Below are 22,072 nucleotides of genomic sequence, written 5' to 3' on the forward strand. Positions count from 1 at the left end.
GTCCTTCTGTAGTTGCTTTGAACCATTTCTTTAAAGTGATTATCCTGATCACAAGGAAAGCGGTCAGTATTATTTAATCCTAGATTGTGTATTGGAGGGTAGGAAAAGTGGGGGGAATTAGCTTGTCTAACACCCCTTGGGGTGAGTTTAAGGTTCAGGTGAGGTTCGAAAGCTATCTTGGCTTTCTACACAAGAGAAAACAGGAATATGCACTTCAGAATACCTACAACTTTAAAAGAAACTGAATATGCACTTCAATCATACATCCAAATGCATACACCACTAAGTTTTAAAGCATTCTGAGGGGGAAATCATAGTTAAACTTGAGATGACTCCATGAACACAAGATGTTGCTGAATTCTGTGGGTTAAAACAAAACAGGAATCCTTTCTTAGGCCCAGGTAGCTGAAGAAACTAGCAATGTCCCCGTAATAAATAAGCAGATATGCACAGGACTTTTTTTGTAGTAGGAACTCCTTTACATATTAGGACACACCCCCTGGATGTAGCCAATCCTCTTGAAGCTCACAGTAGGCCCTGTGAAGACATCAGCAGGAAGGCCATCGGGGTCCAGTGCTTTACCCGCTTTTAACCCCTTCAATAAGCCCTTCAATAAACCACTGATTTCCTCCAGAGTTACTGGAGGCCAGACCGGCATATTGGTAACTATGGGGTTTACTAAGATAGGAGGGTCACAAAGAGTCAGACTCGACTGTGTGACTGAACAACAAGAAGATAAGAGGGGATACACATGGAGCGGCAAATATGTTAGAGAAGTAATCAACCCATGCTTGAGCAGAAATAGTTGGATCAGTAACAAAATTGTTTTTTTGAAGTAGGCCCTGTACTAAGAGCCCTGTAAACTCTTACAGGATTGGTTCCATCAGGAGTATGTGGCCTAATATGCAAAGGAGTTCCTGCTACAAAGAAGCCCTGGATAGGCACATAATTAGCATATTTTTTATTTTTCCAAAACAGAAGGCTTTGCTAAGAAAAAGGGAAGGGTGGAATGACAAGAGACCAGAGAATCCATTTATTTAATGTATTACAAAATGCATGCTTGGACTTTTGGTACATACGCAGGGAGTTAATGTGCTTCTTCAATAAACTGGCAAACCAGAGAGTTGCAAAGGGAAATTACAAAACTGAGAAGAAGAAAAACAGAAGAAGAAAGACAGATGTCAACTATCAGTTTGTTTATTGTGTGGCTGGAAGCTCTTGCCCTGGTTAGTAGTGCCTGATGCCCGAATATAATAATTGCGTATCATCAAGAGGGAGGGTTTATACATTTGTACATAAATATATAAACAAAATGATCGTACCTCCCGAATCCTAGAAGAGTTACAATGTGATATAAAAAATTAGATAAATATAGCAGAGCAGTCATTCTGTTACCGGATTCATCACTACTGAGGGAAGGTGTCAAATAAAGCTTGCAAAATCACAGTACTTGTGTGTCAACAAAAAGCTCCTAAATGCTGAATCCTTCAACCCAGGAAAGCATATTTAAATAATACAACTCCAAGTATAGAGTCGTACCCTTCATTAAAGTCAGAGGGGTTTAAAGCATGTAAATCTGCTTAGGACTGTGCTGTTGGTAACGTAAAAGTTAGCGTGCCCCTCTAACAGTAAGCGCAGAACTACTGCTTATCATAAAAACCCAGATAATCCCCTCCCACAGACACATTTGCCACTGTATCACCTCTGGTAGCTACAGAAAAAACAACAAGAGCAAAGATGTCAAACATGTGGCCTGGGGGTTGAATTAGGACCCTGGAGAGCTTCTACCAGGCCCTTGAGCAAGTCTGCTTCCTTCTCCCTCTTGCTTGCTTCCTTCTGTGTCACAGCTTGCTTTGCCAGGCTTGCTCAATCGCACAGGAGCTAGAGAGCAAAGCCTCTATTTTCTCCATTGACTTAGGCTCCTCCCTTGGAGAGGAAGTGGGGGTGGAGAGGTTGTTTTGCCAGGCTCTCTCATTCGCACAGCAGAGCTACTGAGCCAAGCCTTTCTTCCTTCTATTGGCTGAGGCTCCTCCCCTTCCTGGTCCCCTGGGGAGGGAGGGAAAGAGCCAGAACTTCCTTTGCCCAGTTCCCTTGATTCCATGAGAGAGATACAAAGAAAGCACCTTTTTTAAAAAAAAAAGAAAGAAAGCACCTCGGTGCCCTTTATAAAGTTTGTATCTCTGCTTCTTGGCAGTAAGAACATAAGAGAAGCCATGTTAGATCAGGCCAATGGCCCATCCAGTCCAACACTCTGTGTCACACAGTGGCCAAAAAAAATTTATATATATACACACACACTGTGGCTAATAGCCACTGATGGACCTCTGCTCCATATTTTTATCTAACCACCTCTTGGAGGTGGCTATGCTTGTGGCCGCCACCACCTCCTGTGGCAGTGAATTCCACATGTTAATCACCCTTTGGGTGAAGAAGTACTTCCTTTTATCCATTCTAACCTGACTGCTCAGGAATTTCATCGAATGCCCACAAGTTCTTGTATTGTGAGAAAAGGAGAAAAGTACTTCTTTCTCTACTTTCTCCATCCCATGCATTATCTTGTAAACCTCTATCATGTCACCCCGCAGTCGATGTTTCTCCAAGCTAATGAGCCCCAAGTGTTTCAACCTTTTTTCATAGGGAAAGTGTTCCAGCCCTTTAAACATTCTAGTTGCCCTTTTCTGGACTTTCTCCAATGCTATAATATCCTTTTTGAGGTGTGGCGACCAGAACTGCACACAGTACTCCAAATGAGACCGCACCATCAATTTATACAGGGGCATTATGATACTGGTTGATTTGTTTTCAATTCCCTTCCTAATAATTCCCAGCATGGCATTGGCCTTTTTTATTGCAAACGCACACTGTCTTGACATTTTCAGTGAGTTATCTACCACGACCCCAAGATCTCTCTCTTGGTCAGTCTCTGCCAGTTCACACTCCATCAACTTGTATTTGTAGCTGGGATTCTTGGCCCCAATGTGCATTACTTTGCACTTGGCCACATTGAACCGCATCTGCCACGTTGATGCCCACTCACCCAGCCTCAACAGATCCCTTTGGAGTTCCTCACAATCCTCTCTGGTTCTCACCACCCTGAACAATTTAGTGTCATCCACAAACTTGGCCACTTCACTGCTCACTCCCAACTCTGAATCATTTATGAACAAGTTAAAGAACATGGGACCCAGTACCGAGCCCTGAGGCACCCCACTGCGAAGACTGCTCATTTATACTCACTCTCTGCTTCCTATTACTCAGTCAGTTTTTGATCCATAAGAGGAACTGTCCTTTTACTCCATGACTCTCAAGCTTTCTAAGCAGCCTTTGATTTTATGACACACATACATTTTATGACACAAATGTCCCGGTCAAATGGGGTCCCATTTATGTCAGCTCTAGCCCTCATAACAAATGAGTTTAACACCCCTGAACAAGAGGGTTTTACGTGGTACCAATCTGTGAGGAGGCCTGCAGGCCCATTCATTTGTCCAGGGGTGGAATTCTAGCAAGAGCTTCTTTGCATATTAGGCCACACACCTCTGATGTCCAACAGCTTACAAAAAGAGCCTTGTAAGCTCTTGGAGGATTGGCTACATCAGGGGTGTGTGGCCTAATATGCAAACGAGCTCCTGCCAGATTTGCCCAATGTCATCAGAAGAAGCCTAGATGGTGCTTTAGTAGGGATAAGAGACTTCCTGCTGCAGTGGGAGGCTTGCTCCCAAACCCTCCCAGGGGCTGCTGGCTGCAGCCAAGCACCCCTATGCATTAGGGTTGCCAGGGATGGCCTTGCCCCCTGACCAATGTTCCGTCTAAGCTGCAGAGTCTTGTGAGCAAAAATTCTACTTGGTGAGCTGTTGACATTAAAGCTGTCAGCTGCTGACCTTAAAACTGTGAGCTAATGAATAGATTAGCATGCTCTGGGGCCATCCATCCTGAGCTAGGACAAAAATGTGTGAGCTGGAGGCTAAAAATCTGTGAGCTAGCTCACGCTAACTCAGCTTAGAGGGAACACTGCCCCTGACCTGGATAGCTGAGGCAAGCCCAATCTCGTCAGATCTTGGGAGCTAAGCAGGGTCAGCCCCGGCTAATACGGGGATTATTTATTTATTTATTCATGTTAATTTCTAGTCCGCCCGATCCCGTAAGCGGGCTCAGGGTTTATTACAACAGACTTAAATGATAATAGGCAATAACATTAGAAGTAAATAAACAATAAAACAATTGAAACAATAAAATTACTCCATTTCAGGTGGAAGACAACTAATCAGGCCATAGTGCAAACAGAGCTGGAACCAATGAAGTTCCAATAGGCCTGATAGACGATGGAATGCTGCGAAAGGGGGGCCAGACTCGATGTACTATGGGCGTCTGCTGCCTCACTTGAAGGCCTGGCGGAACATTTTACAGGCCCTACAAAAAGGTAGTAAATCAGGTAGATGGGAGACTTCTTTGAACTCTATCGGAATCGAGAGAACAGAGGCAGGTTTTATTCAGCCACCTCTCTGAATAAGCTCCAGGCCACCAGTAGGGGTCAATCACCAGAGGTCGGCATGACTTCCAAGTGCACACACACACACATACACACCTAAAATATACAAAAATGTCAGGTATGGCCTGGCAACTGGTGAGATTCCAGGGGGGGGGGGAGAAGGTGACATGGGAAACACTGGCATGGCATCATTTTGGGGGGGGGGCCTGGAAGTGAGGTCACACATCCCTAGGAATCGTCAGAAACTCTATGCTAAAACTCTATGGTTTTAGCATAGAGTTAACATACATAAGAGAAGCCATGTTGGATCAGGCCAATGATCCATGCAGTCCAACACGCTGTGTCACACCGTGGCCAAAAAACCCAAGTGCCATCAAGAGGTCTACCAGTGGAGCTAGAAGCCCTTCCACTGTGCGCCCCCCAGCACAAGTATACAGAATACACCACTGCCCCAGACAGAGAGTTCCAACAATAAGCTGTGGCTAATAGCCACTAATGGACCTCTGCTCCATATGCTTATCCATTCCCACCTCCTGTGGCAGTGAATTCCATGTGTTAATCACCCTTTGGGTGAAGTACTTCCTTTTATCAGTTCTAACCCGACTGCTCAGCAATTTCATTGAATGCCCATGAGTTCTTATATTGTGAGAAAGGGAGAAAGGTACTTCTTTCTCTACCTTCTCTATCCCATGCATAACCTTGTAAACCTCTATCATGTCACTCCGCAGTCGACGTTTCTCCAAGCTAAAGAGCCCCAAGCGTTTTAACCTTTCTTCATAGGGAAAGTGTTCCAACCCTTTAATCATTCTAGTTGCCCTTTTCTGCACTTGTTCCAATGCTATAATAGCTTTTTTGAGGTGCGGTGACCAGAATTGTACATAGTACTCCAAATGAGGCCACACGATCGATTTATACAGGGGCATTATGATACTGGCTGATTTGTCTTCAATTCCGTTCCTAATAATTCCCAGCATGGCGTTGGCCTTTTTTATTGCAATCGCACACTGTCTTGACACGACATATTCTTAGATCAGACTGATGTCACTTCCTGGTTTTCCTCGGAAGTGATGTCACATAGTGGGCTTTTGACATTTGTTTTTCTCCTGCTGGCTTCAGGAACAGCAGCAGGAAACATGAGCTGAGAGTTTCCTTACTCCCAGCAGGAAAAAACGGTAGGCCTCCGGTGCGTTGATTCGCAATTATTTGCGAAAACCAAATTAATTTCTGAATTTTCAGCAGGCCACCAGGTAATCAATCCAGTTTTCACAGATTAATTATGTACTAGGTCCTAGGGGTAATTAAAATATGTGCCGTCACAGAAAGCAGCGTTGCCTGCCAACTACTATGGGGCTGTGGGCAGGGATATGGTAAAAAATCATGTGCCATAGATAGCCATAGGAAAAGCCAGAAACGTTACAGTAAAACCATAGAGTTTCCGGTGATTCCTAGAGCTACCCTTCATTTTTTTTTGTGACGCCACAGCCAGCGTTGTGGGATTTTAAAATTTTCTTCCACTGCTGCTCTGCGCAGGAGAAACTGGGGCAAGGAATTCCACCTCCAGACCCACCAGAGGCTTGGGTAGCCCATCAAAGCTGAGGTCCTACACCCAGACAGACCACAAGAAGCGTGCACTGAAATTCTTTCAAGTGTGGTGGTTGTACTTACATTAATGCCGTCCCAAGAGAAATCTGTCCGTGTTTGCTGTGGGAAAGGGAGAAGGGATGTTAGAATCAAACCCATGTGGTACTTCTTCTGTCTATCAGCTATCTCCGGAGGACACTACAAACAGCCAAATCCATTCTCACAAATAAAGAGCTACTGCTCCAGTTTGAGTAGAAAAAGTGTTTTTCATGGAGAGAACCCCAGTCCCGCAGTGTCTGTCTGAGGCAGGCCATAGTCCCAAAGAACAAGAAAGATGGGAGATCGAGAGAAGCATAGAAACAGAACAGTTCTGAAGCTTCCCACACACAAGTTTCAAACTTCGTCTGCCATTGTGGATGAACACAAGCTCTGATGCTGGTAGGCATGTATTTAAAGGGGATGAATGTGTCAGACAGAAGTTTATTCACAGCAAATGTGACAATTGAGCACACGCAGCTATACAGAACGGAGCAGGCTGTGGCTTTGGGCTAGAAAGTCTCTTGCTTCTACATAGTTCTCTACATTCCTTCAGATTCCTTGGTTTCCATCTAATTCCTGAATGCCCTCTCCATTCCAGTCTTCTTTTTACCTAACCCTATTCTATGGGATATCCTGCTTATGGACTGCTCTCTTCCCAATTTCACCCTTTTTTCTAATTGAAAATTCTCCACCCAACCCTAACCATCCAGCTCTTTGTTTCTTAACAGCGATATTTCACCTCTGAGCGCCAGCATCAAATTCCAAGCCCGCACATTAGGATTGTGGCCCCAATCCAGCTCTAGTCAATAATAAGCAAACTGTTAGTGAAACTAGTTTGGTGAGGTGGACCAGGGATGTGGATGTATCTTTAAAAAGCATGTTGGAATGTGCATCCCAGTCATACAAATGCAATAGTTGCATACTCAACTCCAGCATATGCAGAGGGGTGCTTGGAAGTGTGTACAATTTTTCTGGCCTCTTCCAGATAAGGAAAATGGCTCAGTGGCAAACTAACTGCTCTGTACATAGAAAGCCCCAGATTCTCAACTCTTGCCATGATAAAAGAATCTCAGGTAGGAAGGCTGGGATGGACATCAGTCAAGGATGCTGGAGAAATGCCACAAGTCAACATAGGTCTAGTCAAGGGATTTTCCCAGCCTTTTTGAGCCTGCAGACTCCTTCGGAATTGTGGCACAGGGTAGTAGGCGTAATCACAAAATGGCTGCCATAGGAGGTTGAGCCAGCCACAAAATGGCTGCCATAGAAGGTGGAGCCAACCACAAAATGGCTGCCATAGGAGGTGGAGCCAACCACGAAATGTCAAGGAGAGAGGCCACGCATAACTCTAAAAGCAACTCTTGCGCCATTTCAGACAGAAGCACGGCTTAATAGGATGCCTTTTCAAAAGAACGTGTCATTTAAAAACATTTTCTTGCATACTCACAGCTTACCTTCCGTCACACAGTGAAAAGCCTTGCGCTGTGTTGGCAGCTGCGCCTCAAGCAACCTTTTAAAACTGACTTTCTACACTAGAATCATAGACTCATCCAGCTGATTTCTATGCTTCTATGATTCTAGTGTAGAATGTCAGCTTGGGGGCACGGCGGAACCAGGATTAAAGGTCTAAGTGTGGAATTGGTTCCTGTGAGGTAGGTGGGGCTGAAAGAGCTCTAATAGAAACTGCTCTTGAGAGGGACAGCTATGCCAAGGACTCGTGACTGACTCAATCGGACAAAATTGTAAGGATCTCCCCCCCAAAATAACACAGTCGTTTCAAATAAAAATAGCCTTGCTCTTTGGAAAAATCAAAGATCTCATTAGATCACATTCACCTTATTAGACAGATAACTCACCTAAAATTACAGAAGGCAGAGAAGCTGCCAGACAACAGAATTAAGCTGTATAGAAATCACTGCCTGGTAATCAAATGACCAGGACTTGGCTGTGATTGTATGGAAGAAAAAAGAAAAAGAGAATCATTGAGCAGCCGCAATAATGTAAGAGGATGCTATAAAGAACATGAGTAGTTTAGACAGGCACCAGACGGAGAGCATTCGGGCACAGCGTTATTGCATTGGTTCCAGCCCCCAAACTGCTTCTATGTGTTCTCTTGAGACATTTGCTTTTGCCTCACATTTTTCTTGTTTCCTGATTCTTTGGGGGGCACCTTTTCTCCAACTGAATTGGAAGCACGCTTGTTCACATATGTTTCCAGTGCATTTGTGTCGTCGTCCCCCCCGCCCCCCATCCCGTCTAACACACTTTCTGCTGTCTGGATTGTGACTGCGGGACAACCCCACCCCGTAGTCTCTTTCCTCGCCTCAATAATAAGGGATTTTTTAAATGCATCAGCACATTTACAAGTATTATTTCTTTTTTTTAAAAGAGTTGCTGCTATATATTGCTGAAAGAAGACACAGGAGTAATCACTGCTCTTCCCCCTCATGCAATTGGTACCTTTTCCATTCTTTGTCTTCCCCATATTTTTTTCCCGGCGGTGGCTATTTGCTTTCTGGCACATTCAGAAGCTAGGGTTGGAATGTGCATCCCAAGTGGTGGCTGGAGGTCACCTGGAGAACGTGGCCACTTTAGAAGGTGAACTCTATGGCGTCGTATCCCACCGAAGCCCCTTCCAAACCCCGCCCTCCTCAGGCTCCGACCCCAAAAGCTCCAGGTCTTTCCCAACTCCGTGCTGGCAACCCTGATAGGAGAGCTCATTGGTCTTTCTGGCCACTCTGCCTTTACTCTTTGACCCATTTCGCACTCACCTTACAGCTCTCACGTTCGTCTCCTCAGCGCGGCTTCCTTCCGATTTCCCAATATCTGCCCCGAGGCTGCAGCAAGCATCGGCGTTTTCGTGCAACAAACAGAAACTGGTTTTTAGTGGTTTCTGTTTGCTGCACAAAAACGCTGATCCTTGCCGCAGCCCCAGGGCAGATAGTAGGAAATCAGAAGGAAGCCGCGCCGAGATGAACGTGAGAGCAGCGTAAGGTGAGTGCAAAGTGGGTCTTTGTCTTTGTGCCTGGCTCTCTCGATTAGCTCTACCCTTCCCCTTTCCTCCCACGGAAGGAAGGATTTTGTTTACTTGCATAAGCAAGTTTTTGAATTATTAAAAATCTTCCCTGATAGCAGCACAGCACTATAAGATGTGCCCGTTCCTTGAATCGGGATGCATTTCTTTAGCCTCCGATGGCTGTCACAGGGCAGCCCCTCCAAACTGCTTCATTGTTCTTTGGCAGCTAGAAGCGACAGACTAGATGGAGCGGCTGCCTCTTTGTTTGCCTGCCTTTTGCAGACAGGAAAACTTTTGTAAAAAAATGATTTGCAGCTCCAATGAACCTTAGAGTAGAGAGCATTTCTCCATATGATGATTCTCACGCATGCACATGCCAAGCCGTAGGTCAATAACGATGTAGCGTAAGAAGATGATATTGGATTTATATCCTGCCCTTTACTCTGAATCTCAAGAGTCTCAGAGCAGCTCACAATCTCCTTTATCTTCCTTCCCCACAACGGACACCCTGTGAGGTAGGTGGGGCTGAGAGAGCTCTTACAGAAGCTGCCCTTTCAAGGACAGCTCTGTGAGAGCCGTGGCTGACGCAAGGCCATTCCAGCAGGTGCAGGTGGAAGAGTGGAGAATCAAACCCGGTTCTCCCAGATAAGAATCCACGCGCTTAACCACTGCACCAAACTGGCTCACAAGGGAAAAAAGTCTGTTGCACCTCTGGTAATGACAGCACCCTCTCTTGGAAAACCCGATCAAAGTGAGGCATGTCTATAAGAAAGTAAGCCAATGAGGCAGCTGAAAAAACGATGAGAGAGGGAAATTGTGCAGAAGCTCAGTGCTACTGCACAATTCTGCTACTGGACTGACAGCTTGGAAAACAGAACAAGGGTCCTCATGTGGAAAAGCTCCAAGACGAGTCGTTTAGACAGATATCAAGACTAAGAAATGTGGACTTAGCACTGGCTGAGGACTGTCTAAACTCCTGGATGAACTGTTTAGATTGTGTATTTCCCACCTCCGTCCCTCCTGCACAGCTCCACGGAACGCTTTTAGTCTCATTGGAGCCACATTTTCATCTTTTTGAGTGCCTGGATTTCTAAGTGGTTTGTTGGGACCCAAATAGGGGTTCCAGCAGACCGTGCTGAAGAAGAAGACAACTGCAGATTTATACCCCGGCCTTCTCTCTGAATGAGAGACTCAGAGCGCCTCACAATCTCCTATATCTTCTCCCCTCACAACAGACACACCCTGTGTGGTGGTTGGGGCTGAGAGGACTCTCACAGCAGCGGCCCTTTCAAGGACAACTCCTGCAATAGCTATGGTTGACCCAAGGCCATTGCAGCAGCTGCAAGTGGAGGAGTGGGGAATCAAACCCGGTTCTCCCAGATAAGAGAGAACAAATACAAACTGGCTCTATGCCCCATATAAATGAATAAGCCATATGGGACTCAAAGGCTGTGATCACACACACCAAACAATGCACTTTCAATCCATTTTTAATGCACTTTTCAACAGGATTTTACTGCATGAACTGGCAAAATCCAGTTGGAAAGTGCACTGAAAGTAGATTGAAAGTGCGTTATTTAGTGTGTGTCATCCCTGACAAAAACTGGTGATGTGAAAGACCAGCATCATGGGCCTACATAGCTTCAGGGACTGACGTTTTTGACCAATTACAGCTTCTCTCCTCCGGGGCCATGGGATGGGCGCTCACCTCCGTGGAGGGCCGGTGAATGCTGCTGCCGTGTAGCGAACTGGTGCTGTCCATATTGATCTGGTCCACATCTCGCAGCCCTTTCCAGTCCACAGCGATTACTTCATTTCCTGCAGAATACACAAAGACAGATGCCGCAAACTGCAAAGAGCCACTGGGTTTGTTTTTAACACTGGAAACTACAAACTATTGATTTGGTGGAGGCCTCTGGCCCAGAGTTCGGCTTGGGCTGATAGCCAAACAGGATCGATTCCACAAGAACACTGACCTATTGTCCACTGCTGATAAATTCCAGGTGGGGCCTGGAGATCTCTCAGAATTACAACTGATCTCCAAAAGACAGAGATCAGTTCCCCTGGAGAAAATGGTTGTGTCATGGGTCAGACAATTGCCACCTCCTTGGATAAGAAGGAATCTGAAGAATTGGGCCCCATACCATCAGAATCCTCACCTAAGCAATGGGACCCAACAGGAGGCCCAGTGGGGGAAGCATCAGGAAGTGAGAACGCTTCCAAGTCACAGCTGGGCTGCTAGGTCTTCTGGGAAGAAAAAAGGGACTCCCAGAGGCCATCTTTCCCCCCCTCCCGCCCTCTCCTGAGCCAGTAGAGAACAGAAGAAGAGGGCTCTTGGCTGCTCAGGAGAGATGAAAGAGTGCCTGCTTGGCTGCTCAGCCAGCTCTGCTACTAGGCAAACTAGGTGATTGCCGGCCTTCTGGGGGTGCCGGATTGGCAAGAAAAAGAAAACCTTTCAAAATAACCGGTTTCTCACGTTAAAATTTTTTTTTGGGGGGGGGGGGAATAGCTTGCAAAGGGTTGATCTGAAAAGGGTTTCTACCTTTTTTTTTGTTTCTCTAGGTACTGAGGAACGTAATTGCACTTTTCTACACCACAGAAATGAACCTCCTTAAACTCCCTTTATGTGTCACCAAATTTCCCCCGCAATGTGCACTAAGCTTATTCTGAAGTGGGTTTTTTTTTCTTTTTGTTTGCTTCTATGGTACAGAAGACCACCCCTATCCTTCAGAAATATAGAAATACACAAACAAAAAAAACATTTCACAAATAGCCTTTGAATACTGGTGTGTGTTTTTTTAAGTCTTTAATTTTCTCCACAAACAAAGAGATATTTTTGAATAGGCCTCTGTTATATTGCTGTAGTCCATTTAAGTTGCCTTTCCCCGGATGCCTGGTTCATACAGGGGTGGAAATACACAACCATAGGAGGAACATTCCCACCCCCATCCCCATTTGTGGTTTCCACAAACATCAAGGAAACAGCAATGCCAATTTTCTCTTCAAACACTGCTCTCCGAAGTTCCACAAAATGCAATAGAAGATTGTTGAAATGAAACCCCTGGATTAAAGACAGTAAGAATCTTCAGGGCATTTTTTGAGCAAGAACACACAGGAGCACAGTTATGGCTGGCTTGGTGTCAGGGGGTGTGACTTAATATGCAAATAAGTTCCTGCTGGGCTTTTTCTACAAAAATCCCTGTGTGATAGAATGGTGATGTCAGGGGGGTGTGATGCGACGTCACCCCAGAGTCGGAAACGACTGGTGCTTGCACAGGGGACTACCTTTACCTTTAGCTGGTGATGTGAAAGATCTTTGTCTGAGAACTCTTTTTTACAGAAGTCCAAAAAGATCTCGGGAGTAGACCTGTCTGAACTTAAGAAGACGTCTTTTTAGTTCCCATCCAAAATGCATTAAAAGTACGATTGCTTCAGGCTATTCTGAGTACAGCCATTTTTCAACATTTGCAGAGCTGGCATGCAAAATCACAAGAGGCTCTGAGCAGCGAACATCAGAATCCTCTCCAGTCATTCTGTATGTCTAAAGTGCCATCAATTCGCAGCTGATTTAGGGCAATGCTGTCAGGTTTTCGAGGCAAGGGACTAACAGAGGCGGCTTGCCATTGCCTTCCTCTCCCATCGAGGGGTGGAATTCTAGCAGGAGCTCCTTTGCATATTTGGCCACACACTCCTGATGTGGCCAATCCTCCAAGAGCTTAGGAGGTTCTTTTCTGAAAGCTCTTGGAGGATTGGCTACATCAGGGGGTGTGGCCTAATATGCAAGGGAGCGCCTGCTAGAATTCCACCCCTGCTCCCATCCAAGTACTAATCAGGACTGACCCCGCTTAGCTTCCAAAATCTGATGAGATTGGGCTACCCTGGGCCGTCCAGGTCTGGTTCACTTTCTTCTAAGCCCTGGGATTTCAACCCTGCACTGAATTGTGCTATGGACACTAAGCACAGGTTAAAAAACAAGAACATTTGCCCAACTCTTATGGAAAACAAACAAAGAATGTATGTTTTCTCGTTCGATTCGTTCACGCCACTCCTTTCTCCCCAAGGGGGACCCAAAGAGACTTACATTATTCGCCTCTCCTCCATTTTGTCCTCACAATAACCCTGCGGGGTTGCTAAGGCTGAGAGTGTGTGACTGGCCCAAGGTCAACCAGTTAGAGTGGGGATTCAAACATGGGCCATCCAGTCCATCACTTTAACCAGCACACCGTGCTGGCTCTTTGAGAGTGACAAAAATATTCACTGGGTTGGGGAACATTCATGGGAAGATACGCTCTCTGCAAGAAGGAATCCAAAGCCAAAATTGTGTGATTAGTCAAACGCAGCAGCATGTTAGACAATCTTTGAGCCCTGGCTCTGGGTACGTAACCTCAACCATACGCTTGCATTGCCTGTTTGACTATGCAGTCCTAAGCAGTGAGTTAAAAAGGTAAAGGTAGTCCCCTGTGCAAGCAACCAGTCATTTCCGACTCTGGGGTGACATCGCATCACAATGTTTTCATGGTAGACCTTTTATGGGGTGGTTTGCCATTGCCTTCCCCAGTCATCTACACTTGACCCCCAGCAAGCTGGGTACTCCTTTTACCAACCTCGGAAGGATGGAAGGCTGAGTCAACCTGGAGCCGGCTATCTGAAAACCCAGCTTCTGCTGGGATCGAACGCAGGTTGTGAGCAGAGCTTAGGACTGCAGTACTGCAGCTTTACCACTCTGCGTCATGGGGCAGTGAGTTACAGCCCTCTAAATCCCTTTGTTCAGAAGGGTACAGCTTGGCGTCAGGACCGTACTGCAAGTCATTTAAGAATCCATGCCAGACACTCTTTAGAACATCCCTAATTATTCCTCCCCGACAGTGCTCCATTAATTTAGATTTTCAGAAACATTTTAGAAGTCCCCGTTTGTGCCTTAATTAATAACAGCTCTTTGGAAGATTCAGGGGAGTAGCCACGTTGGTCTGAAGCAACAGAACAAAGTCTGAGTCTGGGACACCTTTGAGACCGACAAAGTTTAATTCTGGGTATAAGCTTTTGTATGCTTGCGCATTTCATCACTTGGTATCTGAGGAAGTGCGCATGAACATGAAAGCTTACGCCCAGAATTGATCATTGTTGGTCTTAAAGGTGCCACTGGACTCAGACTTTGTTCTATTGCTCTTGGAAGGGCAGCTTTTAATCCAGAGCTGTTGAGAAATATTTTGGGGGTGGAGCCTGGAGAGGGTGGGATTTGGGGAGGGAAGGGGGCTTAGTAGTGGTTAGTAGGGAGCCAGTTTGGTGTAGTGGCTAAGTGTGCGGACTCTTATCTGGGAGAACCGGGTTTGATTCCCCACTCCTCCACTTGCAGCTGCTGGAATGGCCTTGGGTCAACCATAGCTCTGGCAGAGGTTGTCCTTGAAAGGGCAGCTGCTGTAAGAACCCTCTGAACCCTCTCAGCTGTAAGAACCTTCTCAGCTGCTGTAAAACCCTACCTCACAGGGTGTCTGTTGTGGGGGGTGGGGAAGGTAAAGCAGATTGTGACTGCTCTGAGACTCTGAGATTCAGAGTATAGGGCGGGAATGGATATAAATCCAGTATCTTCTTCTTATGGAATAATGACATATGGAGTCCACCCTTCAAAGCAGCCATTTTCTCCAGGGGAACTAATCTCTGTTGCACGGAGATCATTTGCAATGGTAGGAGATCTCCAGGCACCCTAGTACCCACCACAGTTCCCAGGTTCTAGCTCTGCAACCGTTCAAGACAGGTTTTATAGCTGCCTGACCTGGATAGCCCAGGCAAGCCCAATCTTGTCAGATCTCTGAAGCTAAATAGGGTACTTGGACGGGAGACCTCCTTGGAATACCAGCAGCTGGGAGGGCAGGGGCAGGCTTCATTCAGCCACCACTCTGAATATCCTCCAGGCCGCCAGTAGAGGTCAGTCACCACAAGTCACACACAAACACACACATGGTTGTTTTTTTTTACAGGCTGCCCTGTCTTTCAGCCAAGAAACCAATTAAGGAGAAGAAAATATTTTGGTTTCACATTTGGCATTATTTTGGAGTCACAAATCCTGTGCTTTATTCTATTCCTCCCCAAATGTGAATTTTGCAAGTCCAATTACGGCAAGCGGCAGACAGGGGCTGGAGGATGATGGAGTTGTCTCTTTCCTGCCCCTTGGCAGCAGGCATTAAAAATTAACGCAGGCAGAATTCAGCGGGGAACAGTCAGGACATGAGCATGAGATCTCTATAGATGCAGTGATAATCTTGGCTTTTAACTGCAGGTCCCCCGCTGCGAAAACAGGATCCCCTTTGAGCCTGGCTTGGAGCCATTCGCTTTGGGAAAAGGCGGTGATGCGACTGCATCTGCTTCTCTCTCCTTTTCTGCCAGGAGTGGGCTTTCCTTCAAATGCAGACAATATTTCCTTGTGCAAACCGCATTTTGCTGTGCAAAACCTGGCCTCTGCCAATTCTTTGCGCAACAGAGAGACAACCCCTATGTGCTAGGATACATCCACACAGCGACTTCGAAGGAGGTCAGGTTTGCTCTGCATATTTGCTCTACTCATTTACTCTACATATCCTTATGGCCCATTCACATCTGCCATTTCATTCCATGCTGGATCCACTTTGACAGAAGGAGGAGGAGGAGACGACAACAATACTGGATTTATATCCCGCCCTCCATTCAGTCTCAGAGAGGCTCATAATCTCCTTTATCTTCCTCCCCCACAACAGACACCCTGTGAGGTAGGTGGGGTTGAGAGAGCGCTCACAGAAGCTGCCCTTTCAAGGACAGCTCTGCGAGAGCTATGGCTGACCCAAGACCATTCCAGCAGGTGCAAGTGGAGGAGAGGGGAATCAAACCCAGATCTCCCAGGTATGAGTCTGCACACTTAACCACTACACCAAGCTGGCTCTCATACTACATAGGCCATTTCTATTCATACTATATAGGCCATTTTTAAACCTGAATTATCTGAAGTGTGGGAAGAAATGCAGGTTCAGAACAGAGATGCAAACAAGGGCAGTGCCACACATCTTTCGGGGATACTGGTTACAAGGGTTGCCGACGTTTTCTTTCAGAAAAGTTACCTATGAGTAATGCAAAATACCCCAAGCTAGTCCCCCCACCCCCAGAAAGCTACCAAGTTCCGTTCTATCCTAGAAATAGAGCATGAACTAAGGAAAGCATTAGAAATTAAGGCCTTGGCTAGGTAGTATAGTAGCAAATCCTATTAAATAAAAAGCTTATTTGAAAACAAAAACAAAAACAGATCTTTTCTTGATCTTCCAAGGATGGCACAAGCTAAAGCAGCTAGCGCCATCTCACATGTATGGTTGCCAACCTCCAGGTGAAGCCTGGATAGTTCCCAGAATTACAAAAGATCTCCAGACTACAGAGATTAGTTCCCCTGAAGAAAATGGCAGCTTTATGGACTCCATGGCATTATTCTCTCCCCTCCTTTAACCTTACAAGAGCCCCTTAGCTCAGAGTGGTAAGCTGCAGTGGTACTGCAGTCCAAGCTCTGCTCATGACCTGAGTTCAATCCCAGTGGATGCTGGGTTCAGGTAACTGGCTCAAGGTTGACTCAGCCTTCCATCCTTCCAAGGTTGGTCAGATGAGTGCCCAGCTTGCTGGGAGGAAAGTGTAGATGACTGGGGAAGGCAATGGCAAGAAAAGGAAAGGTCCCCTGTGCAAGCACCAGTTGTTTCTGACTCTGGGGTGATGTTGCTGTCACGGTGTTTTCACAGCAGACTTTTTATGGGGTGATTTGCCATTGCCTTCCCCAGCCATCTACACTTTCCCCACAGCAAGCTGGGTACTCATTTTACTGACCTTGGAAGCAAGTCGGGTACTCATTTTACTGACCTCGGAAGGATGGAAGGCTGAGTCAACCTCGAGCCGGCTACCTAAAAACCCAGCTTCCGCCAGGGATCGAACTCAGGTCATGAGCAGAGCTTAGGACTGCAGTACTGTAGCTTTAACACTCTGCACCACAGGGCTCTTAGGCAATGGCAAACCACCCCGTAAAAAAGTCTGCCAAGAAAATGTCGTGATGTGACATCACCCTTTGAACTGGAAACGACTGGGTGCTTGCACCTTTACCTTGTTACCTTAAACCTTGCCATGTAGAGTTGGGAAACACCTAGAGATTTTGGGAGTGGAGCCTGAGGAGGGAAGGCCTTGAGGAGGGAAGGGCCTCAGCAGGGTACAGTGCCCTAGAGTCCACTCTCCAAAGCAACCATTATCTCCAGCTGAACTGATCTCTGTCACCTGGAGATCAGCTGTAACAGAAGAAGAAGATGAAGAAGATACTGGATTTATATCCCGCCCTCCACTCCGAAGAGTCTCAGAGCGGCTCACAATCTCCTTTACCTTCCTCCCCCACAACAGTCACCCTGTGAGGTGGGTGGGGCTGGAGAGGGCTCTCACAGCAGCTGCCCTTTCAAGGACAACCTCTGACCCAAGGCCATGCTAGCAGGTGCAAGTGAGATTAGCATGCTCTGGGGCCATCCATCCTGAGCTAGGACAAAAATGTGTGAGCTGGAGGCTAAAAATCTGTGAGCTAGCTCACGCTAACTCAGCTTAAAGGGAACACTGGTGCTCCACAGGTGCAAGTGGAGGAGTGGGGAATCAAACCCGGTTCTCCCAGATAAGAGTCCGCACACTTAACCACTACACCAAACTGGCTCTCCAGCTACTATCTGAATGTTGGCACCCCTACTGTCCTCTCCAAGAGTTTTCCAACCCAGAGTTGGCAAGCCACCTGTTGAGAAGCTAGATATTCTTGGTTTAGACAAGGGTCCTTCTATTTGCTCTCCACCACCACCACCCAACTTCGGACTAGAGGCCAGCAAAGATCTGGGCCTAGTCCCTGTTTGGCTTGATGATTCAGAGACAGAGTGGATGTTCGATGCCTAAGAAAAACCTTTCCTAATCTGGAAGCCCCATTAGAGCGTCATCCCCTGGGAAGTTCTCCTTGCAATCTCCTGTACATAGGGCTGCCAACTCCAGGTTTGGAAATTTCTAGAGATTTGGGGGGGGGGGGGGGTGGAGCCTGGGGAGGGGAGGGTTAAGGGATGGGAGGACTTCAGTGGGGTATAATGCCATGCAGTCCACCCTCCAAGCCAGCCATTTTCTCCAGAGAACTAAATCTCTGTGGCGTGGAGATCAGTTGTAATTCTGGGAGATTTCCTGGCTCCACGAGGAGGCTGGCAAGCAGTGTTCCCTCTAAGCTGAGTTAGTGTGAGATAGCTCACAATTTTTTAGCCTCTATCCCATACATTTCTGTCTTAGCTCAGAAAAATTGGCCCCAGAGCAAACTAATTTATGTCGTAGCTCACAACTTTAATGCCAGTAGCTGAAGAAGTAGAATTTTCGCTCAGAAGACTCACGAAGTAGAATTTTCGTTCACAAGAATATTGTTGGGAAGCCCACTTGCACAGCTCCAATTAATTCTGAGGAGACAGGACGATTCTCCACTTTCCCTATTCCAAACTCCTTCCCAGTGGACTTTCAGAAACAAAATAAACACATTTACAAAGAACAGGCTGGAGCTGTTAGTGGTCGGATGACAAAAGGAAATCGATTCCTAGCTCTCCCCAACTACAGTGACGAAGCGTATTATTATTATTTTTTCTGTGTGTGGAAAAGGGGGGGGGAGAGCTATTACAATCCTTCAGATCATTTTCAAATTGGTCGTGCATTACTTTATTGTGCAGAGCCGGCACCTGACTGCGAGAAGGCTTTTGACTCATTAAGCGCCTTGACCATTAGGGAAGACGGGTGGAGCTGGGCAACCGAGGAGCCTAAGTGACATTCCAAGTCATACAGGAAAGCGACATTGGCCATTAAGCTGCCAATGGGAATGGCAGATTTTAAAATCCAAAATTCAGCACAGCGAGGAGGCAAAAACGGGTTCCTTCACACCAGCTCCCCCTCCCCCGGATACATCTCAGCAAAACCTGCTGCTGCTGTTGGCATGGAATCCTGGGTGTGGTCACCGATGGGTGTTCTGAGTGGATGAAGAGAGAGGAGGCCCCTCTCAAAAGAGGGATGTCACTTCCTCGGGATGCATCCTGCTGAATTCCAAAAGATAGAATTAGGTACTTTTCACTAAGGCTTTTGGGTAAAAAAAGCCCATTAGGAACATTTGCATATTGGGTCATACCCCCTGATGGCACCATAGTTTCGCACAGGGCTTTTTTGTTGAAAAAGCCCAGCAGGAACTTTTTTGCATATTAGGTCACACCCCCTAATGTCCCCTTGGCGCAGAGTGGTAACGCTGCAGTACTGCAATCAGAGCCCTCTGCTCACGACCTGAGTTCAATCCCAGCGAAAGCTGGGTTTTCAGGTAGCTGGCTCGAGGTCGACTCAGCCTTCCATCCTTCCAAGGTCAGTAAAATGAGTACCCAGCTCGCTTGACTGGGGAAGGCAATGGCAAACCACCCCGTAAAAAGCCTGCCGTGAAAATGTTGTGAAAGCAACGTCACCTCAGAGTGGAAACGACTGGTGCTTGCACAGGGGACTACCTTTACCTTTTTTGCCTGATGCCAAGCCAGCCAGAATTGCATTCCAGCTCAAAAAAAGCCCTGACTGTAATGGGGTAGACATTACTGACTCCATGTGGACTCCATTTTCTTTCAGGCAGTGCAGCTGGGGGTTCATGAAGAGAATGAAATGAAAAGGAGAGGAGGGGAGAGGAGAAGAGAGGAGAGGAGAGGAGAGGAGAGGAGAGGAGAGGAGAGGAGAGGAGAGGAGAGGAGAGGAGGGAGAAGCAGAAATTCAGCAAGAGAGGCCATATTTCTTTCTGTTTGGGTAACTATTCATTCTCTGAAATTGTGATGAAGAAACAGCCAAGAGATATGCTAAATACTCAGAGTCCTTCACGTAAGTCCTCTCACAGGTTACATGCTGGATTCACATGAAACCAGGGATTTCTTTCGCAGAAAAAGCCTAGCAGGAACTCATTTGCATATTAGGCCACATCTCCTGACATCACCATTGTTTCACACCGGGCTTTTTTGTAGAAAAGGTCCATCAGGAACTCATTTGCATATTATGCCGCACTCCCTGATGCCAAGCCAGCCGGAACTACGTTCCTGCTAAAAAAAAAAAAAAACGCCCTTCTTTTCAGTCAGTGTAAATGTCCTTGATCACTTGGGCACATTATTTAAAAATGAACTTGAACTAAGCTTGCAGACTCTGGCATGGGGACTTCCTGGAGATGTGGGAAATGTGCTGGGGAGAGTGGAGTTTGGGGAGTGGCGGCAAGGGGGTGATAGCACTCTAGGACTTGTTTCTCCACTGTCTGTGGTATACCATAGAGCAGGGGTGGCCAAACTGCAGCTCGGGAGTCCTAAGTGGCTTTCACACGTATTGAAGCCTCCACTGTCCTGTTAGCTGGTTTGGAGAAGGCATTTAAAATTAAAGTTGCTTTCTTTCCACCTCTCCCTCCCTCCTCCATTCATTTCCTTCCTTCCTTGCGGCTCTTAAACATCTGATGTTTATTCTATGTGGCTCTTGCCTTAAGCAAGTTTTTGCCACCCCTGCCAAAGAGCCTGCCCTCTGAAGCTGGTCTATCTTCCAGGGGAACAGATGTCTGCAATCTGGAGATTGACTGTAATTTTGGCAGACCTCCTGGCTCTTCTTGGCAGTTGACAGCCCTACCTTTAACAGGGGGGCATTTAAGAATGAAGACTGGGAGAAAGAATCATTCCCCCTTCTTTTACATTCAACAAATGCCTCTTCTGCGCTGCCTGGGTTGCGTGCCAAGCACACCATATTTCCCTCATAACTCACGGTTTGATTCAAACCAGCTAATATCAATTAATCAGCAGAGAGTTCTTTAATTGGGTGGACAGGCATCAATACAAGGACAGGCATCAAGGCATCTTCAGAGGCGGCTGCTCCAAAGGGAGCCTAGCTCTGACAGATCTGTCGAAGTCGTTCGTCAAGCGCGTCTGCCGACTGGGAAAAAGGCCTCAGCTTTAAACGGCAAGCTGCAGACCCTGTGCCCATGGGCCAGTCTCCTTCATGAGTGACATTCCCTTAGGGAAGAACAGCTGGAGAAGACAGACCAGCTGGAACAGACTTTTATCAAGCAACAGACGAGGGAGCAGAAAAAGAAGAGAAGGGTTTTTTATGCCTGGCTTTTCTCTTATCTTACAGTAGGGTTACTACCCTCCAGGCAGTGTTCCCTCTAAGCTGAGTTAGTGTGAGCCAGCTCAGTTTTTTTAGCCTCTGGCTCACACATTTTTGTCTTAGCTCAGGAAAAATGGCCCCAGAGCAAACTCATTTATGTGGTAGCTCACAACTTGAATGCCAGTAGTTCACAAAGGAGAATTTTTGCTCATAAAATTCCACGGCTTAGAAGAAGAAGAATTATTGCAGATTTGTACCCCGCCCTTCTCCATGAATCAGAGACTCCGAGCGGCTTACAATCTCCTATGTCTTCTCCGCCCACAACAGACAGAGGGAGTATTGCCTCCAGGTCGTTGCTGGAGATCTGAGATTACAACTGATCCCCACTACCAAAATCTGCAGTTATTTCCCAGCCCAGAACTGGAAAACCCTAAGCCTAGGAGGTTTCTTTTTTTTGTGAACAAAAAAAATTATTTTGCAATATATTGAAAAGTATTCTACTATCAAAATCTAAATATAGTTCATCAATACATTACACAATTTCTTATTCCTTCCACCCTCCAAATTGTGACTTCCACCGGTATACAAAACAAATTATAAACCTTTTAAAAGTAAAAATTCACATATATAGAATCTTAACTAAAAGTTATTATTCACTTAACTTTATGTTAACTCAAATATAACTACTATTCTTATTCTTTTACTCATTCTTAATCCTCAATATTACATATTTAATCAGATAACCATAATCTATTCTTCTTTGCACTTTTAAAAATTTAATTATTACTCGTTAAACATTAAACATATATTTC

At 46.2% G+C, this 22,072-nt stretch overlaps 1 protein-coding gene across 1 annotated transcript in view; it reads right to left on the reverse strand.

Moving 5' to 3' along the window:
• The window catches only part of FAM131B (family with sequence similarity 131 member B), a 90,908-nt gene that overhangs the window by 10,355 nt on the left and 58,481 nt on the right, over positions 1 to 22,072 (reverse strand). Inside the window, exons 2-3 of the mRNA XM_060236931.1 lie at positions 10,831 to 10,940; positions 6,155 to 6,190 (exon numbers count right to left, since the gene is read on the reverse strand). Coding sequence (XP_060092914.1) covers positions 6,155 to 6,190; positions 10,831 to 10,940 — 146 coding nt within the window. The remainder of the gene's footprint in view (positions 1 to 6,154; positions 6,191 to 10,830; positions 10,941 to 22,072) is intronic.

Source organism: Heteronotia binoei, chromosome 4, assembly GCF_032191835.1.
Source record: "Heteronotia binoei isolate CCM8104 ecotype False Entrance Well chromosome 4, APGP_CSIRO_Hbin_v1, whole genome shotgun sequence".
In the NCBI taxonomy this organism is placed as follows: domain Eukaryota; kingdom Metazoa; phylum Chordata; class Lepidosauria; order Squamata; family Gekkonidae; genus Heteronotia; species Heteronotia binoei.